We start from the raw sequence: 21,063 nt of genomic DNA, 5'->3' as shown, positions 1-21,063 counted from the left end.
ATTTTAAAGTTTTGCTTAATTTCTCAAAACAGCTATATGCCTGGTCGGTATGCAAATGAGGAGAATGGTCACTATTTTCTTTTGTATTTAATTATATGAAATATGCTAATTTTCTTCTCATTATCAAGTGATACAACGATTAATTCCTCCCTAAACAGGTGGAATTAACATTGTTTAATACTATATGGTTCAGTCAAGTTGGTCCTTATTGTCAAATCTGTTTAAAAATGAAATATTGTATAATTCAAACAATAACAAACAAAAGAAATAGTGAGTGAGGGACATCATCAACTTTCTCATTTGCATGTCACGGAATTGTGCATATCACTGTTTTGTGAAAAATAAGTGAAACTTTAAAATTTCATAAATTTCTTATTTTACATCCGATTTTGATAAAATTTTCAGCATTATGCTAGTTTGATTTGTCTTTATTGATTCCAAATTTTCTGGGGTGTACTTGACCTTTGAATAAGCATACCTAACAAAGCTTTACTGAGACATTCTGGAATATTTTTAATCATTATATGCTATGAATATCCTCAAAGAGGAAATAACTAAATACATGAATGTAATTGCTCTTACAATACTTATATATAACATTATGCTAAGGTTTCGATTTTTTTACTGTACCAACACACTTAACTTCTCTTGCCTATTTAAGCCCTGGTGAAGACCAGTCGTTGAAAGGTCGAAAGGTTGGCATTAAAGGACTCGAGTGAACCAATATTGCTACATCCTCAGCCTCTTTCTTTATGTCTGACCTAATATAATGCTGCACATAGCACAATAGTGGTCGAAGCATATTTATATATATATATACCATATCAAAGGTTATATGCATGTTCAAGCATTATTGTAATGTAAAAATCTAGACATGGAAATATTATTGAATTTTTCATATTTAAGATTACTGTGTTGAATTACGTTATAACATGATTGAATTGTTGCATATGGAACGATCACGTTGATTAGTGACATTCTTATAATAAATAATAATTACAAATAATGATTAGAATTCTTATAAAGGGATACAAGTTAAGCTCTTTCGGTAGGCCTACTACATAATAAGATCAAATAGATATCAAATAACTGAACACTATGCAAAAGGGAACAGGACATCCTGTTCGAGGAAGCTACGGTGGATTAAAAAAAAAAAATTGGTGATAAAACGCCTTTCCCCTCTTTCATTTTTTATACAATCGACAAAAGGCCGGCGACAGTTGTGAACCATTTTTCTTTTAGATGTGTTATAGTTTCTTTCATCCTGCTTCGCTTCTAATGGGTTACCACACCTGGCCTCTTAACTTTAAGATGAGGCTCATGATCATGCCAATATTCATTGATACATAAGATATTAATTTCTTTTAAAACCAGGACGTGCCTTTTCAAGTAACTTCTGGTTGCCAATCTGGTCAAGTGTTTCTACTTTTGAATGACGAGATAGACTATGAAACCCAGATGTCGTATAATTTTACATTGATAGTAAAGGTGAGTTGAATTTTTGTTATTGCTTTTTAATAAGGCTCAGAGTGACCATGATAGCCATCTTGTTTGTTTGTATTTATTTCCATATAAAAACAATTATATACATAATCAAATTACAAGAAGAAAACGAAAAAAATTGTGAAATCAAATATGGAGGATTGCCCATTTCAGCGGTGTTAACATAATGCCGCTGTTCTTCCATGGCGTGTCCTTTGCAACGTAACCATGGTAAATACGTATTATAAAAAAATACACAATACTTCATCAAATCTATTTGAGGAAGGTAATATGTATGTTTTAATTTATATTCCATGAAATTGAGGAAATTACTAAGAATGTGTTACCCTGACTCCGATATCTTTCCAAAGGCTTTGGTAATAAAAACTATTGATTGATGTCATAAGCATAAGTTTCACGTCCTCTTGTGCTAAAAGCTTTTGTGCGAAATGTACATTTTATAGGCCAAATAAAAATACAAAAACATCAAGATTAATGTTAGACTCTGTACTACAAATCGCATATCTCTTACCCTAAACCTCTTAAACATTAACCACTCACTATAGTATAGGCCATGATGAATTGGGACAGGAGCATTGCTTACCGCCGCTTTTAATTTGATGGAAGGTTTTAGCACCGCGATGCAGAACGTTTTCAAGAACTAAGAAAATGCATTGTCATTGTCAAATACCCTTCATGACAATGAGCAACCAAGAAGGCTTTATCGCAAAAATTTGCTCCAAAAATTAGGACAGACTGCTGTTCCGCCGGTTCACCATGTTTCAACAAAGATATCCCTGTTGGTCATTGTCATTTGACCGGCATCATCAATGTTTGTACTTTGTTCTAGAATTCTGCGTGGCGGTGCGAAAAATTGCTATTGAAACTTGCTGTCATTTGTGTGAAAATTAGTTTTCCCTATTCATATTGCACATAATAAAATATACAGGGGCCTATTATATTGCGGCCATTTTGAATATCAAGAAAATAAATATTTTGTCATGAATTATTTTTTTCAGAGAGTATTTCACTTATGCCACACAATTTAATGCATTTTATAGCCAATATGCGGGCAATTTTATGATTTTCATTGGTAATTTGCATATTTTGGCGGCCATAATAGATGTTGCCAATTTGCGGAAAATGCTCAAGGTTACGCGAGTGGCATCATTCAGATTCATAATCAGCACCCTCGAATTGACAAGAAACCATAAAAAAATATTGTATATATGAAAAAACAAGGTTTAGTCAATTTTCTATGGGACCTAACATGGACTGATATAGTCTTTATGCTCTGTCCATTCTTCAGATAGGTGGAGACCCCATGGCCAAGTGGTCGAATGCACCTGATTACAAATTAAAGTCAGGGGTTCGGTGCCCTGCACACCACTGCATCTTGTCCACTGTGGCTATTCTTTTTCTTACATCAGATAAATTCATATTCACATTTTATTTCCACAAACTTAGTAAAAAAAAACACATACAAATATCAATAAGCCAGTTCGTAGTTCCTTTCTGCGCATGATCAAAAGATTCTACGCATGATCAGAAGTAGGTCATTTGTACTAAAGTAACATGGCGCTTTAAAATCCAATGAGATAAGCACCAACTTTGATGTCTTGAGTATTCATTCTTTTGAATTATCGTTTTCATTTACATCCACAAAAAACAACAATGCTTCCAAGAACGACTGGTATTTCACAGTTTGTCAAGTACATTGTGCAACATACTAAGATATGCATTCAAAGTAGGAATGCAACAAAAACCTTCATTAAGTGTTCATTGGTGTGCTATTCTAGTCACCTGGTCTATTCAATTTCTTCATCCTGTCATGTAAGGCAAACTTACGTAATATCTTGTTTTGAAATCTGCCTATCATGATGAAAGAAATGAAAGGTCATTTGACCAAAATTGCCCATGAAGTAACTACGAACTGGTCTATATAGTCAAGACACAAAATTATATAAAGAGCAAGAAAATGTGACACAAATAGGCCCACAGATGAAATTAAAAATGTGAAGGAGATTTGCAAAGATAAAGTTGATACATCAAGGTCAATCCCCAAAGACAAAATACAACAATTACCCCGATGGAAATGCGATATGTATTATTAGAACAAAGATGTGCATGTTGCAATAAGATGAAGAAATTCAGGTGCATTATTTTTCACAGCCATATAAATGTTTCATTTTCTTGACCATACGTTTTGGCTCTTTTACAGGATGGGACCCCCTGTTCTAGTGGATTTGACCCAAAAGAAGGCAACGTTACCATCATGGTTCTAGTTAATGATACAGATGACCAACAACCGGTATTCAGCCGGGATAATTATGACGTCACAATTCCCGAGAGAGATTCGTCGTTTGTTTATACGGATATATCAGCCACGGGTGGCGACACCCTGAACACGCCTCTTCAGTACAGCTTTATTGGTGAGTGCTCATAACGTGCAAACAGACCAGTTCGTATTCCGTTCTGCGCATGATCAGAAGCTCATTTGAAGTAGAATGGTAAGCCAATTCGTAGGTCCATTCTTTGCATGATCAGAGGACGGTCATTGGTACTAAAGTGGCTTGGTGGTTTAATATTTAATGAGATGAGCATATATACTTTTCAATTGTGCTTTTCGTGAGATCCATTATAGAAAGCAACATTGCGTGAACCAGCGACTGGTATTCAACAGTTGACCAAGCATTTTATAGTTGCAACATGCTAATGCATTCAACGAAGAAATGCAAAAGATAAGCATAGAGTTCACTGAGGTGCTATTCTAATCACCTAGTGTATGCAATATTTGCTATGTCGGGCATGCTTACTTAATATCTCGCTTGGAATGTTACTCATCCTGAGGAATGGTCATGTGAGAAAGCTTGCCCATGATGTAACACATATTATGTATCAATTACGAATTGTTTTAAACATAACCAACACATTTATCTTTCTATTACGATGAAATTTGGTAAGCATGATAATCGGGAATATTAGCATGGCATTAATAGTCGAACGTGAATATTTGTGCAACATCCATTCTGAAAACGATTTATATGTACATAGTATAGTAATGCTTGATAATGTATTAAGTATAAATTAATCAAACCGTTGTCCGATTTTTTTTCGGTTCTTTTTTGCAGGACAAAGTGGGGATTGGGGATGCTTAGACTATCTCGCGATTGACCCAGACACCGCTGAAGTGACCCTAAAGAAGGAACTTGATTACGAGACATCTTTGGAACCCTGCATAATTACCATACAGGTAAATGAGTGAACATCAACTAGTGCTGTCATCTTCTCTTCCGTCTTGATTGTGAGCCTCTATCTTCCTTTTGTTTAGCTCGATATAGTTTGTTGAACCAAGGTGAACAGTGCGGTATGTTGGTGATTTTTTGTGATATCTGAGTGTGTATGTCTATTAAAATGGGTGTGTGCGCGGGGGTGCGAGGGGAGTGGGCAAGGGTGGGTGTGTGTGAGGGTGTACATCCCTGTTGAAAAAAGTGTGTGCGCACCTGTTAGTGTGTGTTTGTGTCGGAAGGGTGTGTGAATTTGCATATGTGTGGGTGGGGTGCGTGTGGGTGTGTGTGCGATCCTACATAATGGTTGGCAGTTTTGTTTCTTTTTCACTAGGCCTACTAATATCACCACAACCATAAATGTCATTATAATTACCCATCATCATCTTATAGCCCCCCCCTCCACCAAATCTTCTATCCCAACCTTCACTACCATCAACAAGTCATCATCGAAGTCTTCTTCTTCGCCGTCGACATCGTGGTCATCATGTTCATGATCCTAGTCATCTTTACAATTACCAATGCAGTTTTCATTCGCCTTTGACACAATTAACAATATAATCATCATCATTGGTAGTTATATAAACTTCATAATTTTCTTGAAGGCCCTACCCTAAAATATAAATGTCATATGATGTAACGATCTCGCAGTGTCCAGAAAATGACCTTATGGAAGGAAAAGTGTAATTTTTGCTCAGAAATCTACAAAATACGCATTGCATTCCAGCTAGTTCTCGGGTCTTTTATTATACACTGTCCCAAATGCGCTTATTTGTGTTGGCGATCTTTCTCGTGATAGATTTCCATCTCGGATTCCATGATCGTGCTCAAGTTTGGATTGTGTTAATGTAATGGTACTAGATCTATGATGATGTGTTGACAAATCACCTTGATTTTGAAGGCTTTCCTATGAAAATAATTTTATGCTGAAAATTCATTTTTCTATTTTTAATGAAAGGCGGTGCAGCAGAACAATTGTGAGATGGTAGGACAAGCGAACTTAAGCGTGACAGTCGCAGACGTCAACGAATGTCCGAGTTTCATCTCGGATAGCTACTCTGGACAACTGACAGACGCAGACCCCTTCGTGATCGTCGATGACGGGAGCGAACGGCTGATCATTAGCATGACCGACGAAGATTTGGTAATATGCATGTCTATTCTTAAATATCTTGCAGTCCAGAGTCAAGATATAAGAACAGGGGCCCTTTGAGAAAGAGCTCCGTTTAAGGCTTGTTAAGCACGTATCACCTTTACAACAGCAGAATATGTATCACACAATCAAGCATCAACATTATTAACAAATGCACATAAAAAGACAAGAAAAAATATATACATTATACATACACACAGTAATGACATATAACAAGTCTCGCTTGCATTACGTAATTCACTATAGTATGGTTTGCATAAATATATTGTTTCATTCATTTTAAGTAAGCCATCCCGTACTCTCTAATATTCATCCAGTATTCAATATCCATATAGTTCTCTGTTCGTAATACCGCCACCAATATATTTTTTTTATAATCGAGAAGTCTGCAGATTTGGCTAAAGTTTGGTTTAATAATTTTTCATGATGTTAATTCCTGAATGTAAAATGTAAAAGTATTCTCTTTGACTGTATGTGGAATTATTGTGTTTGTCTATATTTCATACAGACTTTCGTCGGAGATTACTTTATTGTCCCTGATGATGTAGTTGAGCTGGTTATGGTGTCTACACAAGAAGGAAGTGATTATCCCTCATTTTACATCAAATTTTTGGATACGGAAACAATCACCGATGATACAGAACTACAGGTAGGATTTTTGTTTAAAGATTATTTTTTTATTCATACTCAATTTTACTTCATACCATTGAATTTTCTTCTGTGGTTAAACACTCGTACAAATCAATTACAGACTCTTCTACAAACACACACACCCACACGCACATTATACCCCCAAACACGCACATACATCTACACTCAGTTGATTCGAGTTTATTCCCCCCACACAAACACACCCGCACACACGCACACATTAGACCCCTATCTTAAACATACACACACATCTACGCACTCAATTAATATGAGGTAAGATCTTTGGTAGATGTAAAAGTAATGTGGACGTATCGTTGGGTATGTGCGAAGAATAAGCCGAAAACCTGTTTTACACTCAACGTTGCAGACAGTGTGTTTTCTGTGCTTGCAGACTTAAAGACCCCTCTGTTATAAATACACACCCATCCACACTCACTTTAAACCTGTCTTGTATGACCACACACTACCCACCCCCATTAGATACATTTTAACCGCACATTACAGCCCCTCTCATGAACACACAAAATATATACCCATGTTAGACCTCTTTTCTCAATACATCCACACCCACACTTTACCCCTTTCTTAAATACACACAATCACACGATTCTAAACCAATTTTCTGAATAAACACACGTACAAACCTATTAAAGACTCTTCTCCGAACACACACACTCATGTGCACACAAGACACCTATTCTAAGCACGCACACACATCTACACACTCAGTTGATATGAGCTAATTCCCCGAACACACACACATTAGAAGACCCCTATACGCACTCAGTTAATACTAGGTAAGATCTTTGGTAGATGTAGAAGTAGTGTGGACGTATCATGTATGGTTGGTTATGTGCGAAGGAAAAGCCGAAAACCTGTTTTACACTCAGCATTGCAGAAATTGTGTTTAATAAACTTACACACAATTTCGCGCACACACACGCACACCCTCACACACACGTACACACACACTCCCCACATGCACAACAACACATCTGATATATAAACAGCGTAAACATAGTACATGTAAATGGAAAATTTACGACATCTAAACCAAACAACTGCTTCAACTTCATTTATTTCCGTATTCAAATAAAACACAAACATAATCATCAAATTACATACAGGAATATATATCACATAAAGAAAATATCAAAACAAATATTAAAGATGGAAAGAGAGAGAGAGAGATAAAGCTATAGTACATGCAAAATCTACATAGCTAATTGAAAATGGTGGAAACACCAATAGCCTAAACCAAACTGAACTGTTTAAAAAATATCAAAGCCAAGAGATAGAAAGAGAAAAGACAATATAAATGGAAACGAAAATGAGATTGTATATAGTAGACAGAAATAGAAATGGACATGTAGCATGTTTACATAAATTGCACTAATTATCATTTTGCAGGATGTATTTTCTTTATAAACGATAATATAGTAGGACATGATTGTAGCTCAAGTGGGATGCTGTGCCAGAATTTTGTACCCATGAATATAAAAGTGGTTCTTGAGAAGTTAAATTTCAATTAAGGTAAACGTATTATATGAATGAATTGCACTTTTTTGACGGCAATAAACCCTTAAGATAGGAATACGTGAATATTGCTAATTGCATTTGAGTACGTTGTAAAAAGTGTTGAAACATTCATTTTCTTTGAACTATTAAGATTATTTGATACATGCACTCCTGCATACGTTTAAATTTTGCAATGGTCATACTCATTACATGTTTACTTATCTTCTTTTCTTCCTTATTATTTTTAAAGATTTATCTGAGTGATAACACGACAGATGTGGAGTGTGACGATTCGGTTACGAACGTCACTGTGCAGCTAACGCCCGACGGATTGGCGCCTAACTTTACTGAAAGCCGTTACCGTGGAGAAGTAGCGGAAAATGCAACGGATGGTACAGAAGTTGTTCAGGCAAGTGTCAAATTCTAAACAAATTTGAATGAAGATAACAATATTAAGATAATATGCGCTATGCATGGGGTGTTGTGGATCAGTGGATGAGTCACCAGGATTTTGTACCAATTTCAAGCACCGCAGCACTCGCATATTTTGGCAAGGCGTTAATCTTCAGTTGCCACTCTTAGCACGTGGCCCAATCAACAGCCAATCAAAATCAAGGACTCCGTGAAAGTTACCATTGGATTGCAAAGTTACCACTAGTAACTTTTATGCAACGGGCCCTGGTCCCCTCTTGATAGAGTGGGTATCAGTTATCCCCCCCCCCAGATAGATATTAGGAATTCCTAGAATGTTCTACTGTCCTTTATCAGGGTAGCTGTGGTAAAGTCGGGGTAATAGTATGCAGCGCTTAGAATAGATGGAAGCATTGTATTATGCGTATATAAACGTTTCGTGTTATTGCTATTTTTATTATCATTATTGTTATTATTATTATTATCTTTATTATTTATATATATTTATTATCGAAATAATCATGTTCAAATTATTGCTATTATTATTTTCATCATCAATAATATTTTAAATTATGTATATAATATCAATTATTGCTATGTTGTCATCATCATTTCAATGTTATTATCATTATTATTCATGCGACGAAAGACAATGTTTTTTCCGATCTCTATTTCAAATCCCCATTTTGTGGCTAGGTGGAAGCAACGAATTCTGACGTGACCTCTGAGGGGATCGTTTATCGTCTGCAAATGGCATCAGACGGTGGGGAGAATGTCTTCGGTGTCGATGTCGATAGCGGTGTCGTATCCGTGGTCGATGGCACCGACTTAGATGCGGAAACGGTTCAACAATACACGCTACTTGTCGAAGCGGTTGATCAGAGAGGAACATACTACAGGTTAGATTGTGTTTTGCTTTAAAATCATATCTTATTTATCCTCATAATACACAACATATGAAAATAATAAATAACATTAAATCATTATTCTAATTGATTCAGAATTCATACATTAACATTTTGAATTGATTAATCGAAAAGTAAACTTAGAATCAATCTGTACATATTTCTCTAACGGTTCATAATCATAAAGGAAATAGTAATACAGAAGAGAATTTTCTTGAAACCTCTATGAATATAGTCACAAAACACAAACATATTTATAATCTATAGATAAATCTCATATTGAACATGATTTTTCCACATTTACAATTCAATTAAATCGAAAAAATTTGATGAAGTTAAAAAAAAAATTAAAAAAAACCAAGAAAACCACACACTCAGCCACGCTTTACACCCCCCCCCCCCCGATAAACAATACAAAGGAAGAAGAAAGAAGGAGAGAGAAGGGGAGCCCCTTTCATGGGGACAAAGATGGCAAAATGAAAAATAAAAAATTAATCGAAAAAAAATCAAATAAACCGTATTCGTGAGAAATTTAAAGGGTGGCAACTTCATCATAACCCAGGCAGTGTACTGCTTTTGTTCTGTAACAGTTTTATATATTTCAATGAATAAGAGTAAACCGTTATTAGAAGAAAGAAACAACTCAATTGAATAATATATTTTCTGTATAAAATCGAAGCAAATTCAAGGGAAATAGATACCACAAGAAATTAGTGACCCAAATTTATAATCCACATTGATGATTTCGACCAATTACAAGTATTCCAAATAGGTAGTTTATATACTGATATAATTTCAGATTTGGTCGGAGGAATGTATCGTAATTTTAGGTGAATGGTTTTTTAAAAATGTAAAATTCTGTATAAGATATTTGTTTAAATGACATATAAACAATCTGATTTAATTGTTTAACACGTCTCACTTTAGGTCCAGTATCGTATCCGTAATCATTGAAGTGATCGATATCAACGAGCATGTACCAATGTTCCCCAATGACGATATGGACGTCAAAATCGAAGAAGAAGTACCAATCGGGTTTCCAATTAGAACTTTACAGGTATTTCGCTGAATAATACGGCTATTCAAAAGAAACGCGTACACAAGCATGTCAAGTTGAATTTCACTTTGTTTTTCAGTTAGGTCAAAGGTCGTTTGATGTCAACGAACTTAGGTACCCCTTTTCTGACGGCATGTCGCCAACATTGAAATCTTAGCCAAGTTTAAAGGTCAAGTCCACCCCAACAAAAACTTGATTTGAATAAAAAGATAAAAATTCAACAAGCATAACACTGAAAATTTTATCAAAAACGGATTTCAAATAAGAAAGTCATGACATTTTAAATTTTCGCTTCATTTCACAACTAACAGTTATATGCACATCTCGGTCGGTATGCGAATGAGGGAACTGATGACATCACTCACTCACTGTTTCCTTTGTATTTTATTATATGAAATATGAAATATTTTGATTTTCTCGTCGTTGTCATGTGAAATGATGTTCCATTCCTCCCTGAACATGTGGAATTCCATTATCTTAACATTTTGTGCTTCAGGCAAGGAGGTCCTAATCATCAAATTCGTAAAAATTGAAATAATGTAGAATTCATACAATAAAAAACAAAATAAATAGTGAGTGACATCATCGACTCTCTCATTTCGATGTAACTGGCTCGTTCATATAAATATTTTGTTAAAAGTAAGCAAAACTTTGAAATGTCATAACTTTCTTATTTTACATCCGATTTTGATGAAATTTTCAGCATTGTGCTTGTCCGATTTTTCTCTATTGATTCAAATCAACATTTTAAAATGTCTTTTTAACTTTGAAAGTTATGGATCGATTTCATGAAACTTTTGCATAAGATTATAACCAAGTATGACTGATTAGGTAGCTTGACCATGTTGGGAGTATCAATATTAAAGTCTTATAATTAACCCATGTTCAGTTTTTTAAATGCCATCACAACTTTAAATGTATACTGATTTATATTTGGTATTAATAATACTTGTCAGTAATACAAATGGATAATTTCATTTCCACATTTATTATGAACCTGTTCTACCGGACGGACCGCGGATTGGGGATGGGCCTTTAGACGTTGACAGGTGGTATCTTTGGATGGGTAGTGTGTTACAGGATAGTCTTAGACCTCTTTCTCATCTACTAATTTTTTGAATGGAAACCAGTTAAACGTTAAATGTGAACGCTCGAGGCACTTTAAATACATAATTCTATCTGTTTTAATTGTTGTTTTCTACTTTAAAATTTATGTTCGTTTAACAGGCCAACGATTCTGATGTTGATGCTATTCTTGAATACTCCATCTCGGAGCCTGATGTTCCATTTCGAATAGATCAAAAAACGTAAGACGTAATTTTGTATGACATACTCAGTTTCAGTCAATATTAAAGTGGTTGGATGATTATTTTGATAGCAATTATTCGTTCTCTACCATGTAAGCTGAAGCTTCCATCATAATGTTGATTACGATATAGAGTCACTTATACCTCACCCCCCAAAAAAAGAAAAAAAACAGTGGTTAAATTATCTGATGTTGACCCACTGTGGGCACAAGCGAAGGTGCCCCAACAAAAAAGAATGTAAATTTGAATATACTATGTCATATTCTGAATTGTAACTTAGTATGAAGCAAAGTGGAAAGAATACAGTGTAACGCAGTACAAAAACATAGATTATTGGTTAAAAAGCCTAGCCAGACGAGATTAAAAATAAAGAAATAAACCACTTTGAATTTATTTCAAAAGTTAAAACGTGATAGTATGAGAATGATACTTAGAATTATTGGAGAGGTGGAAAGTAAACGATATTCAGGATCCCTGTAACCGGGGCAGGGCGGGGCCTAACCCCCCCCTGCAACATACGTGAAAATAAACGTGAAAATGACCATCTGATCTTCGGTTTTTCCATGGTCAGCCCCACCCCTAAATGATATATCCCTGTATAATTGACTTAGCACAGTCGTGTGTAAAGTCACGAACAGCTGTCTGAAAACACACACTATGCCATTTTTAAACATTATTAGTTTTTATTCTTTTGTCTCAGAGGAGAAATGTTTACGGATGGTGAACTCGATCGTGATGAAGGGCCATCAACATACAACGTAACTGTCGTTGTCAGCGATGGACAAAACGTAAACGTGAGATATGCTTTTATAGATATTTCTTTGATTCTTTTTATTTTGAGGCGGAATGACAAGGAAACATGAAAGAAAGTTTTCGATCCCAATGGTTATTTTGAAAAATATTAATAATAATCCCATGGTCATTTCGAGAAATCATATTAGTGCCGGTCACTAGAATGGAACCCATCCGAATCCGACCGAGTATATACCACTCTAAATAACATAACAACTTAGATCGGTCTGGAGTCGGTTTCGTTGGTGTGACTGTAGCATCAGTAATACATTTTAGGCTATTGTCATTCCGGGGGCCGTAACACTAAGCTTAGCATTGGGTGATTTCAAGTCCGGTGTTGGCGTTGGTGTTGGTGTTGGAATTTCGATTGCTTCTCCTAGCTCCAAAACATATGCTGAGTTTGTAAAACTGATCCAGATCACATTACTGACATCTCAACAACTAGTGAGTGAATTTTCAGGACGATCTTCATTTTATGTTTGGTGTTATACTTATACTCATGTAAAAATCGACCTAACACCAACACCAAAAGGTCAACACTGAACTTCAAATCACCCATTGATCGTAGAACATAATACGATTGATTACATTGACTGCAGCATACAATAATAAATCATGAAAATAAAGTGTACGATTAATTGCAAACCTTTGTGTAACGGGATCCTGGAGATTTTGATCCATTAATTTTTAACATTGATATATAAAACACGCCATTTTGACTGGTCTAGCAAATAGAATGATCTAAAGCATTTTTATTTTCAGTTGTAAAGTCTAAAGCAAAACTGCAACACTTTGATAGGATATGTGTCTATTCTCGGTAATATTCCCATCTCGTTCTCTTTCTTTCTTCTGCCATATCTTGCTTTCATTTCTTTCTCACCTTTCTCTCTCTCTCTCCTCCAACTTTTCATCTTTTCTCCCCCGCTCTTTCAATTTATCTCCCTGTGATATTCCCCCTCTCTCTTCCTCCGTCCCCCTCTCACTTTCTCTTCCTGCGTCCCCCTCTCCCTCTCTCTTTGCATCTCTCCTCCACCACCACCTGTTTTCGCTCCCATTACCCCTCCCTCCCATATTCAATGTTACTACATCCCATATTTGATCTCATTTCAGGAATACGATTATATCTTGACTATTTCTCTGACTGATATCAATGACAACGCCCCCGAATTCACCGGAGGGCCGATCGAGGTGTCGGTGCCGGAAAACACGACAGATCCGGAAAGTTTGAAAGTAATACACCCATTTAAAAAATATTTTTTTCAGTAATTGAATTTGATTTTTGTTTTAGTTACAATCGAATCAAAATAGATACTACCATATCGTAATCATTTAATTGGGCATGTTGGTTGAACGTATTCAAAGATCATTAGCGAAGTGATGCATTGAAGCGTATGTTCTGTATAGCATTTTTTCAATTTTTTTTTTCAAGTTATATTTTCCAAGAATCAGTACTGTCATTTTCTTCGAATGGTTTTGCAGTAGCCTACATATCTGGTTAGAGATAAACGCTAATAATTTTCCTTCATAACCTTGACAACAGATTGGGCATCAAATATTATTTCAGGCACGGAAATTTTGTGAACATATTGAAATGATTGTGCAAAGAATTATTTTGTTGTAATTTAATTTACAACAGCAGTTATAATCATTTACATTCCTAATGAAATTTATAGCGTATTTGTAATTTGAATTTTGATTTAGGTTATTGAGGCCACCGACATCGACGAGGGGGTCAATGCCGAGATCGTTTATAGTCTCCTGTCTCCTGATAATGATATTTTCTCTATCGACAACGAGACGGTAATACTTTCTGTACTGTACACTCTAAAAAATGAAGTGCTAATTCAGCTCTTAAAGAGCGTGTATAGTGACTGCACTTCGGAGTGCTGATTTTTCTCGTTCAAATTTGAACTAGACAAATCAGCACTCCGAAGTGCAGTCACTATACACGCTCTTTCAGAGCTGAATTAGCACTTCATTTTTTAGAGTGTATAAACTCTATCCATTGCTCCGGGCCTGTCTCATCAAAGCGTTACTTATTCCTACTCGCCGTCATCTCTATGAGAAACCGTTACAATGGGCAATACGCGAATCGGACAAAATACACACGTGTGGAATTTGCTCATGGAAAGCGCGTACGTCTGTTCATAGTCGATTATTGTCCGGCTTGGCTTTTCATAGGGCGTCGAGCTGGAAAGTTAGGACACTTTCATGAAATGGCCCCCTATATAGTAACTATAAGATGAAGCTTGTATTGATTGAAAAAGACAAATGTGATGCAATTGATTTGTATCTTTTGGAGGAAATATGATTATTCTGCAAAAGCTGAGTAAATATCCAAGCAAGATAGATGGAAGGCCGCCAGTGTGGTGGTATTACAACTAAAACAAATCTAGTCTGGTAAAAATGAGATTAGTGAGGCATTCGTAAGATTCTTATTCATAACGTAATTAGACAATTCACAATGAAATGGCGAGAATTCCTGTCATTTGGACAGATGTATCATTTATGTATCAAATTTTTTTTGGAGTTTTAGATTATAGAATCTTGCTATATCAAATTCATTTTCATAAAAGTGTAATAAGTCCACGCCAGCTAGGATATCCATTTGAATTTGAGATTAGATTGTTTTAGAGCGCAACAATGAATTCAGCTGTTCATTGCGAAAGCGGCCAAAGTCCGACTCTGGATACGCTCCTGTTCAATAAAGCTTATTGGTATACATCATTTCTATATATATATTTCAAATCACAGGGAATGTTGTATGCAAACGGACCATTTGACTACGAAACCGTGAGGGAATACACGCTAGTCATCAGTGCCTCTGATACTCGATTTTCCACTTTAACTACGGTAAGAGAATCTCCTGAAAATGTGGGTAAAGTATAATTTGTCTTTTTGTGCTCTGTTTTATGACCGGGAGAGATGCAGGCAATCAAGGATGCGGGATGGGGAGGGTGACAGGTAACCCACCAAAGCTCGAAAGCCTATTTCCCCGACATGATATAGTGATAAGTAGTGAAAATTGTTTGTGAAAAAAAAGTTGAGATATATAGATGGAGAAAACCAAAACGAAATGAGTGGAGATAAAAAACAAAAAGAAAGTGGTACAAGGAAATTAGGTGGAGAAAAGAAATAGTTCGAAAAAATGGGGCAAGGAAAAAAAATGAGTTGAACAAATAAAGAAAAAATGATTTAAAAAAACAAGAAATAGCTGTAGAAAAAAAAAATTGGTTGAAAATTTGTGAAGAAAAAAAAAGAAAAGAAAAAACAAGAAAGAAGTGTGTAGAAGTTTAAAGTCAGAGGCCTAGACTGAGCCGTGCAGCTCTGTAATTCAATTTAATTGCAAAAAAAAAAATAGTATAGATTTTACTTGCAGCTGGCAAATGCATGTATATGCTGGGTATATAAAGGCCACCGCACATCTTACTATAATATGTTCAAATCTGTTATTATGCTGTCATCCTTATAAGAATACACTGTAAAAAATATTGGGTAAAATTTTAACCAGCACGACGGTTATTATGTATCCAACCAATTTTGGGCAGTGTTTCACCCAAAGCGGGAAGCATATTGTCCAGTAAGATTAAGAAATAAGCAACAATTACTTTAGAAAGGATAACATTTTCCTCACACCGGATAAATAAAAATGCCCCCCCAAAAATGCCTAATGTTGGTTGGACCATGGACACATAATTACCCTCATATAGCATTATTTACCCAATATCTTTTTGAGTGAAGCGAATTTAATATCTAGTCGAAGTGAAGTCATATCAAACGTACGATTGGCTACGATATGAAAGTAATTTGACCTTTACTCCAAAATAAACGTTTGCAATCATCCAAAATTGTTATATTAGTATTCTTACAATTAATTTTGAACCTCCAATAAAAGAGACTTTTCATTCACTTTTGAGCAAAATGCTATTTGTTCCAAAATCGGATCGTGGACAATTCGTAGTGTGTGGTGGTCTACACGTACAGTAGTTACCCAAGTTTTAAATTACCTTAAAATATCCATCAATCATAGAGTGTTATATGCGATAAAAATTCGAAATTTCGTTCATTAATTCGCTCTAATATATTTTCTTACACCTTCAACCCTCCCCTTAATTTTAGGAAGAATTTATATGCGATATCAGGACCCCGTCATACAAAGAGTTGTGATTGATCCAATCAATCGCAACACTATGGAAATCCATCAGTGTCATAATTTTTTCTGCAAGAACTTCTGCACAATGTCCTTTGGCACCAAAGAGAAGCACACTTAATTGTCAGGAAAACGGTGAATGTATGAATAGACATCATATCCAGAAAATATTTTTGAAGAAACATGTGTTTTAGATGTTTTTTTGCTGGCTTTCCATAGTTGTGGTTGATCAGATCAATCGTAACTCTTTGTAAGACGGGGCCCTGAATTTCACTCTCGTTCGTAAAAAAATATGTCTAGTCTTGCAATGAATGTAAGAAACTAATTTTTTATTATGTTTGATCTCCTGTTGACTATCTTTGTCCTAAAGGTGACGGTAAGGATCACCGACGTCAATGACAACGCTCCGGTATTCACATCATCATGTTCGATGGTCGAAGTCGAGGAAGACGCCGATGTTGATCGCGTGATCTGTACAGTAGCAGCCGAGGACATCGATGATGACGGGAATGATGCCATCACGTACTCGCTCGACCAGTCCAACGGTATAGGTCCTAGTCTGCATGCCCAGTCTCAGATTTGACATTTAAACCAATTATACCATGTCTAGAGTAAAGACTACACTCCAAACTCTCTTTCTGTGCCAAAGGAGAGACTTAAGTATAGGCAGCCACAATATATAGTGAATTTAGTCTCACTACTTCAGACTCTGCATCATACACTATGTGAATAGCGAAAAACAAGGGTCTGTGCCCGCAGACTAGGTGCCACACCAAATTGTACTAATGGGTCTATATTCACGTGGACTGCATGCAGTCAGTCTACTCGTCAGATAGTCTCAATACCACATTGGCTTAACCCATTTGGTCTCCTGTCAAAAAGTAATTACATTATGGTCTACAGCCTATACGTTTCGTCTTATGCCCGTTTGGACTATGCTCAGGTGGTCTAACTTAGTGATGATAATAATAATAATAATAATAATAATAATAATAATAGCAATAATGATAATAATAATAATAATAGTAATAATAATAATAATAATAATAATTAGAGAACATTTAATCTATATTGCGCAGCTGCTGTAATAACTGCCACTTCATGTACTTATTATCATGTACCATGCCAATATCAATTGGTTCGTAAACAGTTCTTCATCACAGATAAAGAGTGAAGTGGCATAATAGATGGATATGTAAATATTTGTTATGACCCTAAGATACCTGAGTGTCCGAAACTTCGAACTTCCCTATTTCTAAATTCACTTTTTTCTTTGAAATTAATTTTGTTTGAATAATAGTTCCATGGCAAGAAAGTACGCCAAGGCCTCAGATGATAATTTTTTAAAAATGTGCTCTTTAGAGGATCCGATCTTGATGTGTTTATCAGTATTCTTTTTTTATTCTATTATAATTTTTGTTTATTTTTTTTCTTTATTCTTTTGACTATTCTACTTTTTTTGAAAAGTTTATATTGGGTTTTCAAAATGTTGTATAACAAATCACATATAATTAATACAAGTAATTTAAAATATAACAGAATAAATAAATAAGAAAAAAAGCAGCATACACATTATTAGTTTCCATTAGAAAAAGTACAGCTTATCAACAGATGACTTAACAAACATGTAGTAAAAGCAGTCATTTTGTCTCTTCTTAGTATTCCCCATTGTTGTTTCCAAAAGATTTCGTCAGATATAGAGGAATGGGTTTCTCGAATAAAAATGACATTTTACTATTCTTTTTTCTCTTCGACAGGTAATGTTCCATTTAAGATTGATCCAACAACAGGTGAAATAAAAATCGCGGAGGAATTGGACAGGGAATCAGAGAGCAGTTACAATATTACAATTTTAGTGAGTTCTCTCTTTGCTGCCCACCAATTTTTTCTAATTTTTTTATGTTAGTTTTTAAAAAGCAGTGCCTTTTACAATGGTGATATCTTGCATCTATGAGTTTTTTTAAATGATTATCTCTGTCCAGCTTTTGTGCTGACCGCGAAAGGGCCGGGTTGCTAATGTATTTTTTTTAGGGTTAGGGTTTTCGTTCCGCTCGCTAAGTGGATTGACGATGCATTTACTACAGCTTTATGATTATTTTCGTGTCGCTCGCAAATGGAATTGCTACGGAGTCCGTAGTCACTGCTTCAACTCGTAACTCGTTTCTTCCATTAAATCATTCGAGGTTGTGATAACTAATATGTCGTTTCAAGTAGTTATAAGTCGACTGAACGTAAGTTGAGGGAAAGATTTCGGGAAAAAACATGCCGCATGTCGCCTAAGGGCATTGTAAATTGCCGATGCATTTGCTACATTAAAAAAAATTGTGCTACTTACAACAGGGATTGCCAATATAAATATCTAGGATTTTGTTTTCGTAACACCCAAAATTTGTATCAATGTTGGTTTCTAATATTATGATTCAGGCAGAGGACGATGGGGATCCTCCTCTATCCAATAGCACCACTGTCACCGTGGTCGTACTGGATGTCAACGACATGGAGCCGGTGTTTGAGGATACATCGCTGGAGGTTTACATACAAAAGGACGAACTAGCTTTCCCACCAGTGAGTATAATAGATAGTCCTAGTACGCACCTTTCCTTCTCCATTTTTTCTTACTTTTCATTCTTCTTTTTCTCCTTCTCCTTCTTCTCCTTCTTCTTCTCCTCCTCCTCCTTCTTCTTCTGCTTTTTCATCTTCTTCTTCTCCTTCTTCTTATTCTTCTTCTTCTTCCTCTACTACTACTACTAATACTACTAACACCACAGGAGTAAGGTTGAAAATTTATTATTATTATTAGACGTAGTAAAATTTGTATCATTATTGTTTTCATCACCATCATTATCACCATCCTCCTCATTCTCATCATCCTCATTAAGAATATTATCATTGTTTAGTGAAATACCGTTAATCTCCTTGGTCCGTATTCTGAAGTCGGGTTTAACTTAGACCATGGTCTAAACTCTGTACAAAATTATGGGAAGCCAAAAGTGTCATTATTTGCAGGATTTTCTGCATTTATTGAAATAATATACATAACAAATTAACAATGCTTGAAACATAATCATAATATAGCATAAAGTACATAACCAAGTGACAAGCTTATATGTAGTGACTGAAGACATGAATACATTAAAAAATATATATATAATGAGTAAAATGCAGAGGCAAACTATATAAGCAAATACATGCTTGAAGCATAGCAGCATAGCAGCCAGTGTCATTATTCTTTTTAAGTTGTATGTTTCTTATGTTTGCTGTGCTCTTTCCTGATTCATTGATGGCGAAGACAATCATCTTTTTATACTTCCTAGAAATTATGAATGAGTTGAGAGCCAAAATGAGCTGAAATAAGATATCTCTACTATTAGTGATTTATGTAACAATCGGCTATCCATAATTAAACCACAACATTAAACCTGAGTTTAAGTTAAACCCGACTTCAGAATACGGGCTCTTGTGTTGCCAATTCTGTTACTCTTCTTTCCCACCATGCAGGTTCTAATCTCAAGTGTGAAAGCAACCGATGCTGACCTGCATCCGTGGAACATCATCCAATGCGAAAAGACGGGCGGAGAAGATTCCTTCGTCGTTCTTACTGGTCAAGGTAATATACATACGAAGGGGGTGCACCTTGAATCTAGCTAGGGGTGACCGAGGGCGACTGGAGGCGACCGGGGGGGGGGGGGCGGGGCGACCACCCTCTTTTACGGTTCAACTGAAGATACTTAAAGAAAAACATGGCAAAAACAAAAAGATGGAAGTTAAAAGGGTATCTAAGAGAAAAGGCTAGGATCCACGTTACTATTTATTTTGGGCCCCAAGGAAGCACAGGCTATCTATTAAACCTAAAAGGACTGGACTACTTGAGATAGATTGAGGATGAGGGGAGGGGGTGATGCCCCCTTCTGATCTTGGACGCGCCGTTACTGCGATCGTTCAGAAATTTAGCGCGCACATTCTTTACCACATAAACTACAAGCCAGTATTAAAAAAAAACGAAAAACAAAAAATTATTTATCATAAATAAAATATGCCCATTTATTTGTGAAAACTTAATTTGCAAATTTGCTTATTTAACACCTAAGTTTACTTCAAATTTTCTTATTTTTTCAGATGTCATCTTTGTAATCTAATTTAGAGGATTCCCAAAAAACAATGCGACCGCCAATTTTTTTCCTTTATGTATTTCTTTGTTTTTAGAATTTCTTATGTATTTCCTTGTTTTTTCTTCTTTTTTAATGGAAATTATTACAGACCATTTAATAAATAAATAAATCAAACCCTAAATTGATTAAGCAGACCAATTAGAACGAAAAAATATTTACCCTCTTATGAATTCCATCTCCC

General features: G+C 35.6%; 1 protein-coding gene across 1 annotated transcript in view; it reads left to right on the top strand.

The window, feature by feature from the left end:
• Nucleotides 1-21,063, top strand: part of LOC121431775 (protocadherin Fat 4-like) — a 64,087-nt gene that overhangs the window by 10,559 nt on the left and 32,465 nt on the right. The window contains exons 6-22 of the mRNA XM_041629476.1: nt 1,375-1,488; nt 3,704-3,914; nt 4,614-4,735; nt 5,728-5,913; nt 6,431-6,571; nt 8,342-8,500; nt 9,199-9,401; nt 10,335-10,464; nt 11,692-11,771; nt 12,472-12,565; nt 13,674-13,793; nt 14,265-14,363; nt 15,318-15,416; nt 17,084-17,258; nt 18,471-18,568; nt 19,138-19,278; nt 20,212-20,320. Coding sequence (XP_041485410.1) covers nt 1,375-1,488; nt 3,704-3,914; nt 4,614-4,735; nt 5,728-5,913; nt 6,431-6,571; nt 8,342-8,500; nt 9,199-9,401; nt 10,335-10,464; nt 11,692-11,771; nt 12,472-12,565; nt 13,674-13,793; nt 14,265-14,363; nt 15,318-15,416; nt 17,084-17,258; nt 18,471-18,568; nt 19,138-19,278; nt 20,212-20,320 — 2,281 coding nt within the window. The remainder of the gene's footprint in view (nt 1-1,374; nt 1,489-3,703; nt 3,915-4,613; nt 4,736-5,727; nt 5,914-6,430; nt 6,572-8,341; nt 8,501-9,198; nt 9,402-10,334; nt 10,465-11,691; nt 11,772-12,471; nt 12,566-13,673; nt 13,794-14,264; nt 14,364-15,317; nt 15,417-17,083; nt 17,259-18,470; nt 18,569-19,137; nt 19,279-20,211; nt 20,321-21,063) is intronic.

This window comes from Lytechinus variegatus, chromosome 18, assembly GCF_018143015.1.
Source record: "Lytechinus variegatus isolate NC3 chromosome 18, Lvar_3.0, whole genome shotgun sequence".
Lineage (NCBI taxonomy): Eukaryota > Metazoa > Echinodermata > Echinoidea > Temnopleuroida > Toxopneustidae > Lytechinus > Lytechinus variegatus.
This window is presented reverse-complemented; position numbering and strand designations above follow the sequence as displayed.